The sequence below is a fragment of the Blennius ocellaris genome (assembly GCF_963422515.1).
Source record: "Blennius ocellaris genome assembly, chromosome: 5".
Lineage (NCBI taxonomy): Eukaryota > Metazoa > Chordata > Actinopteri > Blenniiformes > Blenniidae > Blennius > Blennius ocellaris.
Window position 1 is genome coordinate 19,895,614 of NC_137654.1, and position 17,084 is coordinate 19,912,697.

At 44.8% G+C, this 17,084-nt stretch overlaps 2 protein-coding genes across 7 annotated transcripts in view; both read left to right on the forward strand.

Moving 5' to 3' along the window:
* ggt7 (gamma-glutamyltransferase 7) overlaps positions 1-4,263 on the forward strand; it is a 6,708-nt gene extending 2,445 nt beyond the window's left edge. For 2 of the 3 annotated variants that reach the window (XM_080496680.1, XM_080496681.1), the window contains exons 7-16: positions 221-294; positions 372-565; positions 901-988; positions 1,147-1,274; positions 1,396-1,484; positions 1,568-1,720; positions 1,835-1,949; positions 2,088-2,225; positions 2,411-2,510; positions 2,883-4,263. In XM_080496680.1, coding sequence (XP_080352806.1) covers positions 221-294; positions 372-565; positions 901-988; positions 1,147-1,274; positions 1,396-1,484; positions 1,568-1,720; positions 1,835-1,949; positions 2,088-2,225; positions 2,411-2,510; positions 2,883-3,055 — 1,252 coding nt within the window. In that variant the 3' untranslated portion in view covers positions 3,056-4,263. Of the gene's footprint in view, positions 1-220; positions 295-371; positions 566-900; positions 989-1,146; positions 1,275-1,395; positions 1,485-1,567; positions 1,721-1,834; positions 1,950-2,087; positions 2,226-2,410; positions 2,517-2,882 lie in introns of all 3 variants that reach the window. The other variant, XM_080496682.1, reaches the window with a different exon arrangement.
* Positions 4,264-4,741: 478 nt separating this feature from the next.
* ncoa6 (nuclear receptor coactivator 6) lies at positions 4,742-16,405 on the forward strand. Of its 4 annotated transcripts, none has more exons than XM_080497131.1 (17): positions 4,742-4,820; positions 5,752-6,083; positions 6,365-6,520; positions 6,641-6,763; positions 6,901-7,023; positions 7,132-7,944; positions 8,412-8,543; positions 8,932-10,264; positions 10,354-10,472; positions 10,587-10,993; positions 11,067-11,315; positions 11,433-14,493; positions 14,839-14,886; positions 15,013-15,043; positions 15,507-15,548; positions 15,797-15,930; positions 16,015-16,405. In XM_080497131.1, exons 2-17 carry the CDS (start codon positions 5,792-5,794, stop codon positions 16,062-16,064), a joined length of 7,113 nt encoding a protein of 2,370 aa, XP_080353257.1. In that variant the 5' UTR covers positions 4,742-4,820; positions 5,752-5,791; the 3' UTR covers positions 16,065-16,405. The 4 variants fall into 4 exon arrangements, with proteins under 4 accessions (XP_080353257.1, XP_080353259.1, XP_080353258.1 ...); XM_080497133.1 differs by having other exon boundaries at positions 16,018-16,405; XM_080497132.1 differs by having other exon boundaries at positions 6,904-7,023.
* The last annotated feature ends 679 nt before the right edge of the window (positions 16,406-17,084 follow it).

A 17,084-nucleotide genomic window follows, 5' to 3' on the forward strand; every position in this document is an offset into this window, starting at 1 on the left:
AATAGCTGCAGCCCTTATGCAGACATCTGGATCTTGTGTATTCCCTCTTTCTTGTTGTACTACCAAGTCAGCTATGCAGAGGACTAAGATGCGTTATCCTTGCATGATATTATTGACATTTGACAGTCATTTCTTCAAAAAATGAGCAGATCAGAGTGTTTGCATGAGCTTTAAGCACATTTCAACAAACCCTGGCATTCATGATGTTTGACTTCAACAGGATGTCATGGAAGGATGTGGTGTCACAGGCAGCAGATGTGGCCAGAAATGGCTTCAACGTCACCCATGATTTAGGTAACAGCTCAATATAATGAAACATTTCACTTTCGTGGCCAGTCACATCATAATTATTGTGTGTTATGTCTTTAAAGCTGAAGCTCTGGCTGAAGTCAAGGACCAAAACGTGACGGATGCTTTTCGGGATTTGTTCCTACCCAATGGCCAGGCTCCGCTTCATGGATTATTCACCAGGCGGCTCGATTTAGCAGCTGTATTGGATGCTGTCGCAGAAAACGGGATATCTCAGTTCTACAGTGGGAATCTGGCACAGGAAATGGCGGCAGCAGTAAGGACAATTATATAGTCGTGCATTCTCCATAGTGTAAAAGTTGAGTCACTTGCAAACAGAGAATTCACAGCTGTCCTATTGTTACTAGTTACAAATTGATCAATAGATTAGGTAGAATTTCCTTAATATGAAAAACACAAGTCATGTATTATTAAACCACTGCCTAACTGGATTGAGTAATGGCATAAAAAACCTTTGTTGTCATTGAGATTTCATGTCTTTTTAAACTCTAAATGTTTCAATGTGGTTTTTTTTTGTTTTTACTATAAACATGTGTACATATAATGAGGTGACTGAGATGTGACAACACACCCAATCTCCATTTTATATAGGCACAAGTGAAACGCGGTGTGCTCACAGAGGATGACTTTGGAAATTACAGCACAGTCGTGCAGAAGCCAGCCGAGATCACCTATCAGGGTAAATGTCAACTTTTTTTTAGTTCTTTTTAGTTTCAGTTCTTTTAGTTTCATTTAATTGTGAATTGAACAGGGTAGTCATTTCAACTGTCACAATTTCTTTTTGTACATTAGAAGGAGTTAATCCTTCTGTCTTATGACCTTCTCATGTTCCTTTAGGACATCTCGTGCTGACAGCCCCAGCCCCACATGCAGGAGTTGCACTGATCACTGCACTCAACATCCTCGAAGGCTTCAACATTACCAGTCAGTTGCCCAGGAACAGCACCTATCACTGGATTGCAGAGGTAGTACAGGGTTTTTTTTTTCTTTCTTTTTGTTGCTGTACTCAAAACATTAGTACAAAGTATGTACAGTCTGTTGTTTCTTCTCTCTCTTATAAATGTAATAATTTCTAATTACTTCAAGGCTGTGAAAATAGCACTGGCCATGTCTAGTGAGCTGGGAGACCCCCTGTACGACGCCTCCGTCTCAGAGATTGTTTCCAAGATGCTGAGGTAAATAACACCACATGTAATCCATCACAGTTCAGTGTAACATTTCCATTGACCCTTAACCTTCTGACATACCCGCCTCTCAGTAAACCACAGGCTTCACTGCTACACCAGATGATCAGCGACACGCAGGCGTTCCCTGCCAGCCACTACACCACGGCGTTCACCTTGGAGGACGACGCAGTGGCTGCACAGGTCATGGTCATGGGTCCGGATGACCACATTGTGTCAGTCATGAGGTACCTCTTGCTTTATTTGGGGCTGCCCTTTTAAGGTGTGGGAGTGAATTGCAGCAGGCACGTAGGACCCGATTATTGTAGTTTTAACTGAGATCACTTTTCTGCTTGTTTCAGCTCATTGAACAAACCATTCGGAAGCAAGATCGTGACTCCTTCGGGAATCCTTTTGAATAGCCAGATCCTCGGCTTTTCCTGGCCTAACAAAACGCTGAACTCGTCACCTAATCCTGTACTTGTATTTCTATTAAAAATGAATGAATTAAATTAAAAAATATTAGTATATATACAAATACACATATATACACATATACATTGTTTATCATTTTGTTACCATCATCTTTGCTGTTTCTCATCTTTTTTGCTTTAGCATAATGGCGTCCAGCCTGGAAAAAGGCCCATGTCTTTCCTGATGCCCACAGCAGTGAGGCCGGCTGCAGGTTTATGTGGCACTTACGTAGCTGTTGGATCATCAAATGGAGAAAAGGCACTCAGTGGCATAACACAGGTAACCTAATTGATTATGCTATTACTTATTGCATTAGGAAATATGCGTTTGATTTACTTCTGCTCTGTGCAGTTAAGCTACAACAGACTTTATTAAAGATGTACCTCGTGAAAAATCTCTCAAATGTGTGGTTTGCGGTTCTGTGACATTTGCTCATGATTGCATATTATTCTGATCCTGCACAGGTGCTGATGAACGTTTTGTCATCCCGTAAGAACATGAGTGACAGTTTAGCTTCTGGGAGACTTCACCCGCAGCTGCAATCCAACACACTCTTGGTGGACTGTGAGTGTTTTTAAGCTGGTTTCTCTTTTTTACAATGCCGTCGGTATAATTGTCCTCTCATGCCATCACCAAGGAAACACTACCCTCAGACAAGGAACTACACGTCCTTTTTTTATTATGTTATGCTTGGTTGTGGTTAATTTAGAAAACAAATGTCACTTTTTGTTGATCAAAAACACAGGGAACATGTGTTTTAATGTCTGTTCTAATGTCTGTTGTGTGACAACAGATGAAAGCACATTCAACGTGTTTGAGTTACTCTACTTTAAAGAAAAATACTGATTCCAGTTTCAGAAAGAAGTAGTACATTTTATGTTTTTCTTTTCTATCACATGTATGCTTACATCCCTGTCCTGCTTTTTTCTCGGTTAGCCGAGTTTTTGGATGAAGATGTGGAACTGCTCCAAGCAAAAGGCCATATAGTAGAAAGGAAGGACGTCCTCTCTCTCGTTGAGGGTACTCGGAGAACCAATGACTTCATTATCGGGGTGAAGGACCCTCGCAGCGCCGATGCTTCCGCCCTGACTATGTCTAGCACGCCCTAGTGGCCTCACTCTCCTGCGCTCATTCTTGTTCAGAGGCCGAGACCAGAAAGTGACTCATGAAGGAGTAAAGATGCTCTTGATAAACTACAGAAATCTGGTGGAGAACCTCTGATTTAACGATTATTTTGCACAGAATACTACAAAGAATCACCATTTCATTCTTAAGTGACAGTCAGTCCTGGTGCACTCAGTGTTTTAAAGTCTGTTCATACTTGTAGAGGTTTAAAACCTCCAGGCCATATTCTGTAATTCAGGGCACAAACGTGACTAGAATAATCTCGGAACCATTTCAGCTTCTTTTCAGAATGCAATAAATGTGTCACATTCAGCAAGGTCTTCATGAGTGGACATGATAACATTAAAATGTAAAGTGCATTGGCTTCACAGACCTACTTTTCTCAACCAATAAAACAAGATGTTCGAGAGGGTTTGACACTTTGTTTGTGGTCAAGTGTACATATATAAATAAATAGATTCTTTGTAAAAAACAAACAAAAAAAAAAAACAGGACACTGGAGAAGGTCACTGTAATCTGTAGGGTGTTTAAACTGAATTTCTTTAAATCTGTTCAACACACTGCAAATACCACAAGTAATGTGATGGTGACAATTTTCCCAACAGAGCGAGTTGAATGACACGGTGTGAAAAAGTGGTTCTCTTGCACTTTATGTGGTGTGTAACTGAGAATAACTGGTTCAGGACAGCTGCCGGAGCTTTACTGTTGCAAACTCTCACTGGTTTGTGAGGACCATGTTACGATGTGACAAGACCATCACATCTCATATTTTACATATGTTAAATATTGCTGATTTTAGATTAACTATTTTATGGTCTTAATTTAAGAACATTGAGTTGCATTGGACCAGCTCGTTTTAGAAAAAAGATGTTATTGTATGTGCCTGTTTGTGTATATTTATGCTATTAGGTTTTATGTTGTTTTTTGTTTTGTTTTTTTTAATTCAGAAGTTATAGCATTTGTTAAATGTTGCACTCAACACAAAGCGTATATTTCTATCCACAGTGGCCAATGCTGCGTGATCAAGCAGGCTGTCAACCTTCCTCTCTCTCTTTTACCCTGGGTATAAGTGCAATATGACTGTTGATGTTTATCTCCTGTACAGTAGATGCCATGCCTAAAGGCACACATTGCACAACATGTGTTTATTTCCATTGTGCATTTGTATCTGATTCAAGATGAATGTGGAACTGCTGGAATCCAAGAAATAAACTGTTTGCACTCATGTAACTCTAAAAATATCTCACCTCTTGATTTGTTTGCAATGTTTTTGATAGTCGTTTGCTGTTCGTCAATATGTGATCTGATTGAAAACTGAAAACACAATAGAGATGTACACATCTTGTAGTTATTCAACACTTTCTTTTGCGAAGAGAGCAATGTCTATGTCAGGTCTGGAAAGTAGGCTTAAAGACAGGACATTAAAGTCTATCATTGCAGAAAAATTACTTCAATTTTATTCCGTTGATTATGTTCTTTTTCAAAATGTATGTTTATTATCAATGTTTATGCCGCAAAAAGGAACATTTGCCAATTTGCTAATTTGTTCGTTATTTTAGAGATGATTTAACTTTACGCTGAAATGTCCTGCTACATCCTTTATGTTTTATTTTGAAACCATCCACCGGATGCAGTGACTTCTGTTAGCTCAACGCCATTTCTGGCTTGCTTCTTGTGATTCATGTTTTGTTAGCTAATCTACCGATCAGAAATTCACCGGTTGAAGTTACTTGCAGATGATCATGTGTGGTAAGACTTTTGTTTTTTCCCCTGTGGCGTTGAACTATACGGATAAATAAGAAGCTGGGGGCAACCAACAAGGAAGCTAAGGTGTTGCGTTTCAGTGCATTCACGATGAATTACCTGCTATGCTAACCAGCTAATGTGGCTAACGCTATAGAGCTGTCTTGGAAGACTGCGTGTCCCCACACTAGCCTTCGTCTTCTCGCGTACTGCTGCCAGAAATCTTCACATTTGCGATACTAGAATTGAGGTGAAAAGTCACAGTGGCACAGGAAACGAATGATCCCTGGGCGATTTGCGTTAGCTTGTGTTCGTGCTAAGGCCCGCACTGGCTGCTGCTGGGCCCCATCATGTCAACCAAGCTATCCACCGTTTGTGGCAGTGAAGAACACTGCCGAACAGCTGATATATAAGGCCTTTTGTAACGCTTCAATATGTGTAGTGATTATTATAGCGTCAACAACGTGCTGACACTGACGTACAGGTGTGTCAAAGTGCACTCAACTTGTTTGAGGTTGTTCTGAACACAGAAAATATTGACTTCTCTTTTTATCTCTGGTCTCATTTGGAGCTTCCTGGGTGGGCTATGTCCCCCTCACAGCACCGGATGTATCAGATGTTCCCTGTAAATTAAATCTCTCTTGCATCCTCTTTGTCTTTTCTGTCATTTTTTTATTGAAAGTGGATTATGAGATGTATTGTAAGGTGTGTGTCACTGTACGTTATCACTTTGCCCATTCTCAACTATCTTTACATGTACATGTCATGGCTCCCTATTACTCCCTTTCAAATTAATTTCATCCTCTGTCAATACTGCTTGTTTATCAATGATTAAACAACTTCACTAAGGCCTTCTGTTGTTCTATCACTTGCTGCTGCGACACTACACACTGAATAATAGTGCTTAAATCTGTGTTTTTGCAATCTGCCATTGCAGCTTAAACCAGTTTGGACGCCACTCCTAGCAATAAGGGAGGATGGCACACAGACCTACCCCGCCTGAGCTGTCCCAGAGGACAGCGGACCTGGAGCAAGATAATGAATCCGACAGGGACTCTGGAGTCGGGGATGAGGCAGGAGAGGACGCTGACAGTTGCCATGGAAATGCCGAGGAGGAGAAAGCCGGGACACAAGACGACTTGGACGAACACAGCGGGGAAGGAGAGGATTTTACAGTCTTTATTGCATTTCAAGGGAATATCGACGATGAGGACTTCAGTCACAAACTTGAAACTGTCCTCAATGGGATACCCAATGTACTTGATATGGGTTAGTTTGATTTTCTTTAACTTTTTTGTTCTACAAATTAACAGCATGGATACTGGTTACTGTTGGCCTCTTTACAACTCTTGTTTTTATTAATCATAAATTGTGTCCAAATATATTTGCGTTTACATCCCTCAATGATGTTTTTTATAACACCATTAATGTTGTTGTAGGCCGAGTAGTAAAACACTCCTAAATAGTAGTTGAGAGTCAGTGGTTGAATTGTGTTCACATATTTTTCAAAAGCACTGACAAATTCAATGAATATGTTTGTTTTTTTTAAGACTCTGAGAGACTACAGCCACGGCATGTGGAACCGTGGAATAGTGTGCGAGTTACCTTCAACATTCCTCGAGATGCTGCTGAGCGGCTCAGACTGTTGGCTCAGAACAACCAGCAGCAGCTCAGAGATCTGGGGATTCTCTCTGTACAGATAGAAGGTAACGACACAGTCTTGACACTTTATTCATTTCATTCATTTGTTTGTATTTTCTTCTGGTTCTTGTGAATCCCCCGCATTGAATGCTATGAAAGCTCTCTTCTCTTCTTTTCCTGTGCAGGTGAAGGGGCCATCAATGTGGCCATGGGACCAAATAGAGGACAAGAAGTCAGAGTTAATGGACCAATCGGTGCACCTGGCCAGATGAGGATGGATGTTGGCTTTCCTGGTCAGCCTGGTCCAGGTATTTATTGACTGAGTATAACTGTAAGGAAGAATTAATCTAGATTTTGTTTGATTATTTTTCAAGTATTTCGTATGAGGATAAAACTGGATGCTTTCTTCCTACGTATTGAAATATTCTGCATGTATTTCCATAAGCAGGAATAAGGATGGCAAATCCAGGGATGGTTCCTCCTGGGCCGGGCATGGTTAGCCAGACAATGTTACCGGGCAGCAGTGGACAGATGCATCCTCGTATTCAGAGACCAGCCTCACAAACAGGTTCAGGTTTTTATTTCTTGTACTTCGAATGATACACAAGCTGGAATTTTCTTTTATGTTTGGGCTTTTGTAATAGTGTCACAGACTAACTGTCTCTCTTGCCCACAGACGTGATGGATCCAATGATGCCGGGGATGCCCGTTCAACAGCAGCAACAACTTCAGCACCAACAAGCTGGCCCTCATGGCTCTGGTCCCATGCCTCCTCAGGCTGCTCATCACATCCAGGCCCTGCAGGTCGGGAGACCGCTCAACCCCGCCACACTGCAGCAGCTCCAACAACAACAACATCACCAACAGCAACAGGCCCAGCAGCAGGCTCAGCTCTCCCAGCTTGGGCCGAGACCTCCGTTCAACCCGTCTGGTCAGATGGCCGTGCCTCCTGGTTGGAATCAGTTGTCTTCTGGAGTCCTGCAGCCGCCAGCTGCTCAGGGAGGTCCTGCCTGGAGAAAGCCCCCACCCCAAGCCCAGATGGTTCCACGTCCACCCTCCCTCGCAACGGTTCAGACACCCAATCATCCTCCGCCACCGTACCCGTTTGGCAGCCAGCAGGCCGGGCAAGTATTCAACACCATGGGACAAGGACAATTGCAGCAGCAGCAGCAGACAGGAATGGGTCAGTTTGCTGCCCCGCAGCCCAAAGGCCAACAGGCAGGCCCGGTTGGGGTCACAGGACCACCTCGACCTCCTCCGGCCCTTCCGCAATCTTCTGGACCTCAGGGCAACCTAACTGCGAAGTCCCCCGGCTCGTCTTCATCTCCTTTTCAGCAAGGTTCACCGGGTACCCCGCCAATGATGGCTCAGAGACCCACAACTCCACAAGGTTTCCCCCAAGGTGTTGGTTCGCCAGGAAGAGCAGCCCTTGGCCAACAGGGCAACATGCAGCAAGGATTCATGGGAATGCCCCAGCATGGACAGCCTGGTAAGCATTTCCTGTTAAACTGAAATGCCTTCCAGAATGTTATTAATGTCTATTATACATGTCCACCATGTGCAACACGCAATGCAACACCTCTCCTTTGTAAAGAGTTGATTGTTGCCTGTGAAATGTTGGTCCACTCCTCTTCAATAGTTGTGCAGTCTAATCAACATTTTAATATGCCACACCCGTGAGGGGGAGGGATTATCTTTGCAAAGGAAAAGTGCTCTTGAACACAGATTTAGAGACGCTTATGAACAGTATTTGAGTAAAATAACTGTTTTGTGTACATAGAAAAGATCTTCGATCTTTGAGTTTAGCTTATGATGCGGCCAAAAACAAATGTGTATATATTTTTTGGTGTGTGTGTATATGTGTATATATATATATATATAACACACAGTTCAACATCATGTAACAATGGAGACCTTGGAAAACTACAATTACTCAATTACTAATATTCTCTTCAGGCATGCCAAAGCGTCCCATGGGCTTTCCAAATCCAAACTTCGTTCAAGGTCAGGTGAGTGCCAGCACTCCAGGGACCCCTGGAGGAGCAGCCGGTCAGCAACTACAGAGCAGCCAGGCAATGACTCACACAGGTAAAATTACTACAACACTGTTGACGTGGCTCAGGGTTTACTCACATTGTTGTTTTACAGTTCATGAAAAAATATGTGTGAACACATGCTAGTGTCTTCAGAATTTAAGTATATGTCACTTGTTTGTTTTGGGGACTTTTAAGAGCAAGGACTTGTCATTCCAGACATGATGCAACACACAATTTATGTCACCCAAGATATGTCACTTTCATATTTTAATAATTGCTTGGATGTGTTGACTGTTCTATCACATGTCTTTGCTTATCATGCAGAGGGAACGCGAGTAATGCCCAATTTAGTTTTTCTACTTTTTTTTTGTGTTTTTAGGGAGGCGGACTCAAATTGCATGAAGTAACTTTTTTACTTTTTCCACTCCGTTTTACATTAGGAGCTCAACCATCAGCGTCCACACCAAACTCAATGCAAGGACCACCCCATGCTCAACCCAATGTCATGGGTGTACAAAGTAACATGGCAGGTCCACCTCCTGGCACAACTGCTGGGCCGAGTATGGGCCAGCAACAGCCTGGCCTTCAGACCCAGATGATGAGCCTCCAGCATCAGGCCCAGCCTGTGTCCTCCTCCCCCAGCCAGATGGTTCAAGGCCAGGGTGGAGGTCAGACTGTCCTCTCACGGCCCCTAAGTCAAGGGCAGAGGGGAGGGATGACCCCACCCAAGCAAATGATGCCTCAGCAAGGCCAGGGGGTGATGCATGGGCAGGGTCAGATGGTTGGAGGCCAAGGGCATCAGGCCATGCTCCTGCAGCAGCAGCAACAGCAACAACAAAACTCAATGATGGAACAAATGGTGGCCAACCAAATGCAAGGCAATAAGCAGGCATTTGGAGGCAAGATCCCAGCTGGGGTCATGCCTGGCCAGATGATGCGTGGCCCATCTCCAAATGTACCCGGTAACATGGCTCAATTCCAGGGCCAAGTTGGCCCGCAGCAGATGACCCCACAACAACAGCAGCAGCAGCAGATGGCTCAACTTCAGCAGCAGCAGCAGTTACAACAGCAGCAACAGCATCAGTTGCAACAGCAGCAGCTTCAGCAGCAGCAGCAACACCAACAGATGAACCAGCAGCAACCCCAACAAGTCCCTATTGCTGGCAACCCTAATCAAGCCATGGGCATGCATGCACAACAGATGAGACTTCCTGCTGGCCATCCGCTCATCCAACAACAGTTACAGCAGCAGCAGTTACAGCAGCAGCAGAAGCAACAACAGGCCATGTTGCAGCAACAGCAGCAGCAGCAACAACAGCAGCAGCAGCAGCAGCAGCAACAACAACAAGCAGCTCAACAACACCCACATGCTATGGGAGATCCAAATGGTGGGCCAGGAGAATTAGGCGTTCAACAAATGGTTCCTGACATGCAGGCACAGCAGCAAGGCATGATGGGAGGGCCTCAGCACATGCAGATGGGAAATGGGCACTTTGCAAGTCATGGTATGAATTTCAACTCTCAGTTTCAAGGCCAGATACCAATGGGTGGACCCTGTGGACAGCCTGGGGGATTTCCTGTCAGCAAGGATGTCACATTGACTAGTCCACTGTTAGTTAATCTGCTGCAAAGTGATATCTCAGCCAGCCAGTTTGGACCTGGAGGAAAACAGGGAGCAGGTGGGGCAAGTCCAGCAAAACCCAAAAAGAAGAAACCAGCAAGAAAGAAAAAGCCTAAAGAAGGGGAAGGGCAGCAGCAAGCAGAGGGTCTTGGGTAATACTTAGTTTTATGGGGCATCATTTAGTTACATGGCTGTTCTTGTTTCTTATTATTTTCATTCTTTGTCTATTCTCATCTCTTAGTGGTCTTGATGTGGCAGCTGGCATGGAGGATGCTGAACTGCCAACTATGGGTGGTGAGCAGAGTTTGGGCTTAGACAACTCGAGCCAGAAACTGACTGATTTTGTTAATAGACCTGCAGGTGAATTATTACAATTTTCAACGCTTTTTATAGGTGGTTGCTAAAGCTTTATCTATTTGAACTTTGTTACTTTGTTTTCATGTACTGTCGTTGCGTTTGTATGCTTTAACCTAGGTTTTCCTGCTCAAGCTGGAGACCAGAGAGTATTACAACAGGTACCAATGCAGTTCATGCAACAACAGCAGCAGCAGCAGCAGCAACAACAACAACAACAACAGCAGATGCAGCACATGCAACAGCAACAGATGCAGCAACAACAAATGCAGCATCAACAACAATTGCAACAAATGCAGCAGCAGCAGATACAACAGCAGCAGCAACAATTGCAACTGCAGCAGCAGCAACAGATGCAACAAATGCAACAAATGCAGGGTCTCCAAAATGCTCAAGGTCAGCAGGGGATGGCGGTCCCACAGAACTCAGGCCAAGGTCAGCCCCAAATGCACCCTCACCAACTGCAGCAACCACAGCAGCAACCACAGCAGCAACCACAAACTCAACAACCTCACCTGCAGCAGCAGGTAATGTTATCAAAATGTCAAAGTTTTACGTCTAACAATTTGTTTGTACTAAATGCTCCATTTCACATTGTAGCAACAACAGCAGCAGCAACAGCAGATGATGATGATGCTCAAGATGCAACAGGAGCAGGCAAAGAATCGCATGCCCATCCCTCCAGGAGGGCAGCTCCCTCCCCGAGGCATGGTAAACCCCCCTGATGTTCAGAGACATCCTGTTTCACAGCAAGGTAACATGCCTGTCATGATCAACCTGCAAGGACACGGAGGGGTACCACCGTCACCTGACAAAGCTAGAACACTGCCTCTCATGGTAAATCCACAGGTGAGGACCAAGCACTGGGTCACTTGTCAATAAGACATGACAACCCCATTTAACTTATGAATACACCATTAATTATGATTGAAGGGATTTTATTCAATGGTCTTTTTCTATTTCTAGCTTGCAGGAGCTGCTCGAAGAATGTCTCATCCTGATGTGGGACAAGCTACCCAAGGCCCAGCATCTGAAGAGGCTGCTGCAGTCACCCAGCCAAAACAGGACAGGCCTGGCGGCCCTGAAATGGGGGTACAGCCTGGAAATGGAACCCAGCAGATTATGGCACCTCAGGGTTCCAACCCTCACATGATAAAACAAGGACCTGGTCCAACTCAAATGCCACAGCACACTGGAGCCAGTCCCCAGCAACAGTTAACCACTCAGCCTCAGCAGGGAGGTCCAATGCCAGGCCTTCATTTCCCTAATGTACCCACAACCTCACAGAGCTCCAGACCTAAAACCCCAAACAGAGCCAGCCCCAGACCATACCACCATCCCCTCACACCAACTAATCGTCCACCCAGTACTGAGCCCTCTGAAATCAACCTTTCACCAGAGAGGCTGAATGCCTCTATCGCAGGGCTCTTTCCTCCAAAAATCAACATTCCCTTGCCCCCTCGGCAACCAAACCTAACGCGAGGATTTGACCAGCAAGGTCTTAACCCAACAACTCTAAAGGCCATTGGGCAAGCTCCCCCTAGCTTAACCCTCCCGGGCAACAACAACAATGGCAATTCAGGTGGCAATAATGCTAACAACAGTCAGCAGCCTTTCTCTGCTGTGCCCGGTGCGACGAATGTTAAACAGGACAAACAGCCTGGAGGACAGGGCAAGAGAGCAAGTCCTAGCAATAGTCGGAGGTCAAGCCCAGCCTCCAGTCGCAAGTCTGCTACACCAAGTCCAGGAAGACAAAAGGGGACAAAACTGGCCGTCACATGCCCTCCTCAGCAGCAGTTGGCCAACCCACAGGGACAGGCAGGACAGGCAATGTTGCTGAGTCCCTCGTCAGTACCTCCAAGTCCAGTTTCTATGCCTTCACAAGTGAGTGGTGGTGTGGACGCACAACAAACCCAGAGCACAAGCCATGGAATTCAAAGCAATCCAGCTGATGGAGTCCGGGAAAGTCTGGCAATGATGGCACCAGAGCAACGTCAAATTCCCCAAGTTCAGCCCCAGCCACAGGCTTTAAGGGAGTTATCAGCCCCCAGAATGGCAAGTCCTCGTCTGCCTGTGCCTCAGCAGCCTAAAGCTGACGTAGACCTGCAGGCTGGCACAGTCGAGAGGCAACAAACACATCCAACACCTGTGCAGGACTCAGAGGTTTCACCTGCTTTAAGAACAGCTCCAACATCCCTCAACCAGTTACTGGACAATGCAGGTGTTCCAACCATGGCTCAGCGGCCCGTACAGAGTAATACTGTCAGAGAGGTTATGGGAAAGGATAGTCCGCAGTCTGCGTTGGACTCGGACCGGCCGCCAGCCAGCAATTCTCAAACTACCGAAATATCGACTCCTGTTGCTGCTACTCCCATTATAACTGAAACAGAAACCAAGCCCAAACCTGCTGTTTCATTCCCTACTGGCAATCCTAACTTGCAGCCTTCTCCAATTCCCAGCTCACACCCCCCTGCTAACGTAATCTCCAGCACTTCGATCAGCCTTACCCAAAACCCCAACTCCACTCTGCGTGTCAGCCAAAGTCCCAGTGTAAATCTGACGCCCACCCTTTGCAGTACTGTCAACACCAACACTAATACCACCCCAAGTGTAAGCCCCAGTCCAGTCATCTCTGGTCCGAATAGCTCCGTTTCAATCGTGAGCACTAGTTCAGGCCCCAATGCTGTTGTAAATCCAGTTAATACCCTTTTAAAACAAAGTCCTAGTCCTAAACCTGTGACAAGTGTTCACTCGGTCATACAGATCCCCACCTCTTCCACCACTATTTCCCCAAGCCAAATTACTGTATTTGTCACCTCGAACCCCATCACTTCTGCCCCCACCGCACAGGCACCTACATCAGCCACCATGGTGGCTGTTGCTAGCAAGAGCATAAGACCTCAGGACATCCGGCAACAGAGCCCCGCCTCCCGACCTCAGTTTATCGCCACCACCCCTGTATTTATTAATCCTATTTTTCAGGTCCCGGGTGTATCTGTTGCACCCAATACAACAGTGGTATCTCAGCCTGTCACGATGATGGGGTCTATACAAATGTCCACTGCAAACATTCAAATTTCTCCAGTTCCAAGCAACACCGTTTCCACTGCAGCTAGCATGACCAGCACTCAGACCTCGAGAAGTGCTCCTGGGACGGTCCATATCACCACGATGTCGTCATCTTCATCATCACCTTCCCCCATTGGCTCTCTCGTAGCTACTCAGCAAGTTAGTTCAGGGCCTCTCAAGACTGAAGGCTCCAGTGAGATATCGTCGACTCGGAAATCTACTCTCTCAATCCGGCAGCCCTCTCCCCATCCAAGCCCTTCGGTGTCATCTCCCTTTCAGCCACCTCTGGCTTCCCCTCCTCCTTGTTCCAGTCCCGGGGCTGTTAATGCGGTCCGAAAGAGTCCCATGTCTCCCTCTCCAACTGCTCAGCTGAAAGGTAAGCCTGCCCAGGCTGCTGTAGCTGTTTCTGTTGCACCTGACATGCAGCCAAGTGCTATAGAAAGACCTGCACAGGTGCATCCAGGAACTGTACCACAGAAGGTCTTTCTTCCCCCTGCTGGTCCAGCCGTTCAGACTGAAACACAAGTTCCTCATGCAACTGCTGCTGCTGCTGCTCCAAACAGCATTAGTCTCCCAGCAGTCTCCTCACCAGTCACAGTTCCCGTCCAAGTCAGTGTTCCAAGTCAAATTGTCAGCCAGGCTCCCGTGCTTGCGTCGGCTCCGGTCTCAAACCCAGCTCTGGCCGTAACTTCCCAAGCTCCCATTGTCACTGTCGTCGGTCCTCCCACTGCTGTCCCTACGTCTGCCTTGCTCTCCACGGTCCCTCCTGTGCAAAGTCCCGTACCGTCCATCGTTCCAATAGTGGTCGTACCTGCACCCGTTCCAGAGGTTCCTCACACCGCACCTTCTTCCAGCGCTAACGCCAGCGTGGCTCCATCAGGCCAGTCTGACCCTCCAGCTGTGGAGCCCTCCATACCACCAGCAGTAGCACCTGCTGAAACCATTCAGACCACCCCAGGTAAAGACATACTTTCACACAACAATCATTAGAGCTATATAACACTGATAATAGTTTGTAGACGCCATCCCTTAACAGGTCAAGACGATGACGACACAGAAGTAGACACTCTGTCTTACTGCTACAGCAAGGTGTAGTTCTTGAAATTTGTGATGCTTTTTAGGGAAACCTTTGCTCTGTGTAAAGCTGTTAGTTTATTATCAGTCAGTGGAGAAATGACAGTTCTATTACACACATTTATATTTTCTGACTTGTGTGTTGTTAGTTTCCATTAGCAGGAAAGCATGTGGGTATGTTTTTTTTTTTTTTGTACCTGAATTAAACTACATGCTTTTATTTTACTAGTACCGACTCAACAAGAAGCGTCACAGGAACCTGCCACTGAGAAGACGGGTAAGTGCAGTCATCTCTGTTGTATGGGTAGTTAACATTGCTTTTCTTATATCGTAATGCTATAATCAATGAAGTGAGTCAAATGGAACTAAATGTGAAGTTTTGTGCTTGTTTTTTTTTTTTTAGGTGAAGAGTCGTCGACAGGTTCGGAGCCGGGGTAAGATCCTTATATCTTTGTTCTCCAAGTTGTGATATCGTTGAATACAATGCTTTGTGGGCTAGGGTTGTTACGGTTTCCCCTCACACACATTTTGCAAACACTGGCCCTAATCTTAAGACTCATGCTCTTGAAGATGAAATACTTAGACATTTCAAGCTCTCCTGAAACTCAGAGAGTTCATTTGGTTGCCCATGGGTGTACACGGGGAAAACAATGAGCCACGTGGCCTCAGCACATGGTATGTATGATTAGCATGTTACAATATATATATATATATATATATATGTTCATGCATGTGTAAAAGTGAGAAAGCTCATGAGAAGAAAACAATTTTGCTGCCTGACTGCGATTTGTGGCCACTTCTTTTATCATGGGTACTATCATAAAGTGTTGTGGGCGTGAAGCCATGTTTGTGCAGCACAGTTTATAGTTTACCGCTGTTTTTCCACTTCTATCACAGATGGGCAAAGAAAAGAAAGACGCCCATCAACTTAGTCCCAAGGTATGTATTTTAGCAAGTTTACGCTGCAAAGACACGAGCAGTGGTCATGTCGACGTAGTGGATGCTGTCGGGGTGAAGACGGACAGTATCTGTGGTAGACGAGGAAAAACAGCAGAGTCCTGATTGGTATTCTATCTTTCTGTGAGTAGAGCAGAGTTAATTAACGCCATTGCCCATTTAATAACAAGTAGATGTGTTGTGTTTCCCCCCCCACTCCTTGTCTTTCGTCATTTGTCTGATTCTCCCAGAGCCGCAGTGGAGAAGCCCAAGGGTCCGAGCAGACGCAGCTCCCGGGCGGAGAAAGAAGTGGAGGAGGAGCCGGTAGCGGACAGCGGCATGAGGAAGAGGTCAGCCAGGCCTGGAACCAGCGCAGCCGTTAAAGGTAACCGAACTCGAGGAAAAGAAATATATTCCTCGCGATGCATTGTTTTCTCTCTAACACTTGTTTCACTTTGTACTACTGCAGCAGAAACTGGAGCAAGTCCCACCCAGGCTAAACGAAGGAAATCTAAATAGGCACAAACTATTTGTGGTAACCTGTGAACTGTACTGTAAATGTTTTCTTTTCTGCTGTGAATCACTTAATATTGGTTTCAATCACTCAAGAGTATGATTTTTTTTTTTTTTTTTTTTTTTGAGGGGGTTGGGGTCGGCAAAAAACCATGTACAGATAATTTGAGACAGAGTGATGTTAGTTTTGTTCTTGTTATCATGTGAGACTGTAGTTAGAATGTGTGCATACAGTTTGTGTGAATGTGCTTTTTATATTACATGCTGGATTAATCATGTGAAGACTGATGAATAAGCTTAATAAGTGTAATTATGTTGTAAAACTGAAATAAATTTTCTACTGCTTTTGTTCTGTGAAATGGTAACATTTAATTTGGGTTACTGTCATTTTAAAGTAAATTTGAGTTTAAACAATCAAGCGCCGAGACAAGTAATGTAACGGTAAACAACTCATGAGAGCATTTATGTACGTAGCATATGTCCTGAAACTATTAGTCTTGTTTTAGAGCAGTGTGGTTAACTTTTATCTTGGTGTGCAGGACAAAAATCTAATCCTGCCCAAGCTGAAATTGTAATTTGAACAATATTTGAGAATTTAAGCTACTAATTTATCTTAAAGCTAGTTGGATGGTTATAAATGAATCTCATTGAAAGCAAGTACAAGTGTTGAATAATTTCAGATTAGGTTGACTAACCTGCCCTTCTGAGTGCGGGGCTTTGGTTTATAACATCCATATCATAGAATTCACTCGTCTCTCTTCTCCACAGACCACGTCACTATTGTTGAAGCTAAATAATGTTCACTTTGTATGTTCAATGTTACACGACTGTGCCACATATTCTTCTAGGAGAATTCCCTTTCACAGAGAAGGTGTTACAAGATATATTTACTCCTATTATAGGAGTCTTGATTCATTTTTAGGAGTTCTTGTACTAAATCAGTTCAAATTTGATAAAATTTGTGAAACTCATTTAATGATTGTGGAATTTTAGATTTGCCACTCGGTCAGCTTTCTGTATCATGCA

What these genes read in the sequence shown, in the direction of transcription:
- ncoa6 (XM_080497131.1), top strand. Translation starts at nt 5,792, where the DNA reads ATGGCACACAGACCTACCCCGCCTGAGCTGTCCCAGAGGACAGCGGAC. An exon ending in GCCCCAGCATGGACAGCCTG is followed by an intron (nt 7,945 to 8,411) that starts GTAAGCATTTCC and finishes TATTCTCTTCAG; the next exon opens with GCATGCCAAAGCGTCCCATG. An exon ending in CTCTCATGGTAAATCCACAG is followed by an intron (nt 11,316 to 11,432) that starts GTGAGGACCAAG and finishes TTCTATTTCTAG; the next exon opens with CTTGCAGGAGCTGCTCGAAG.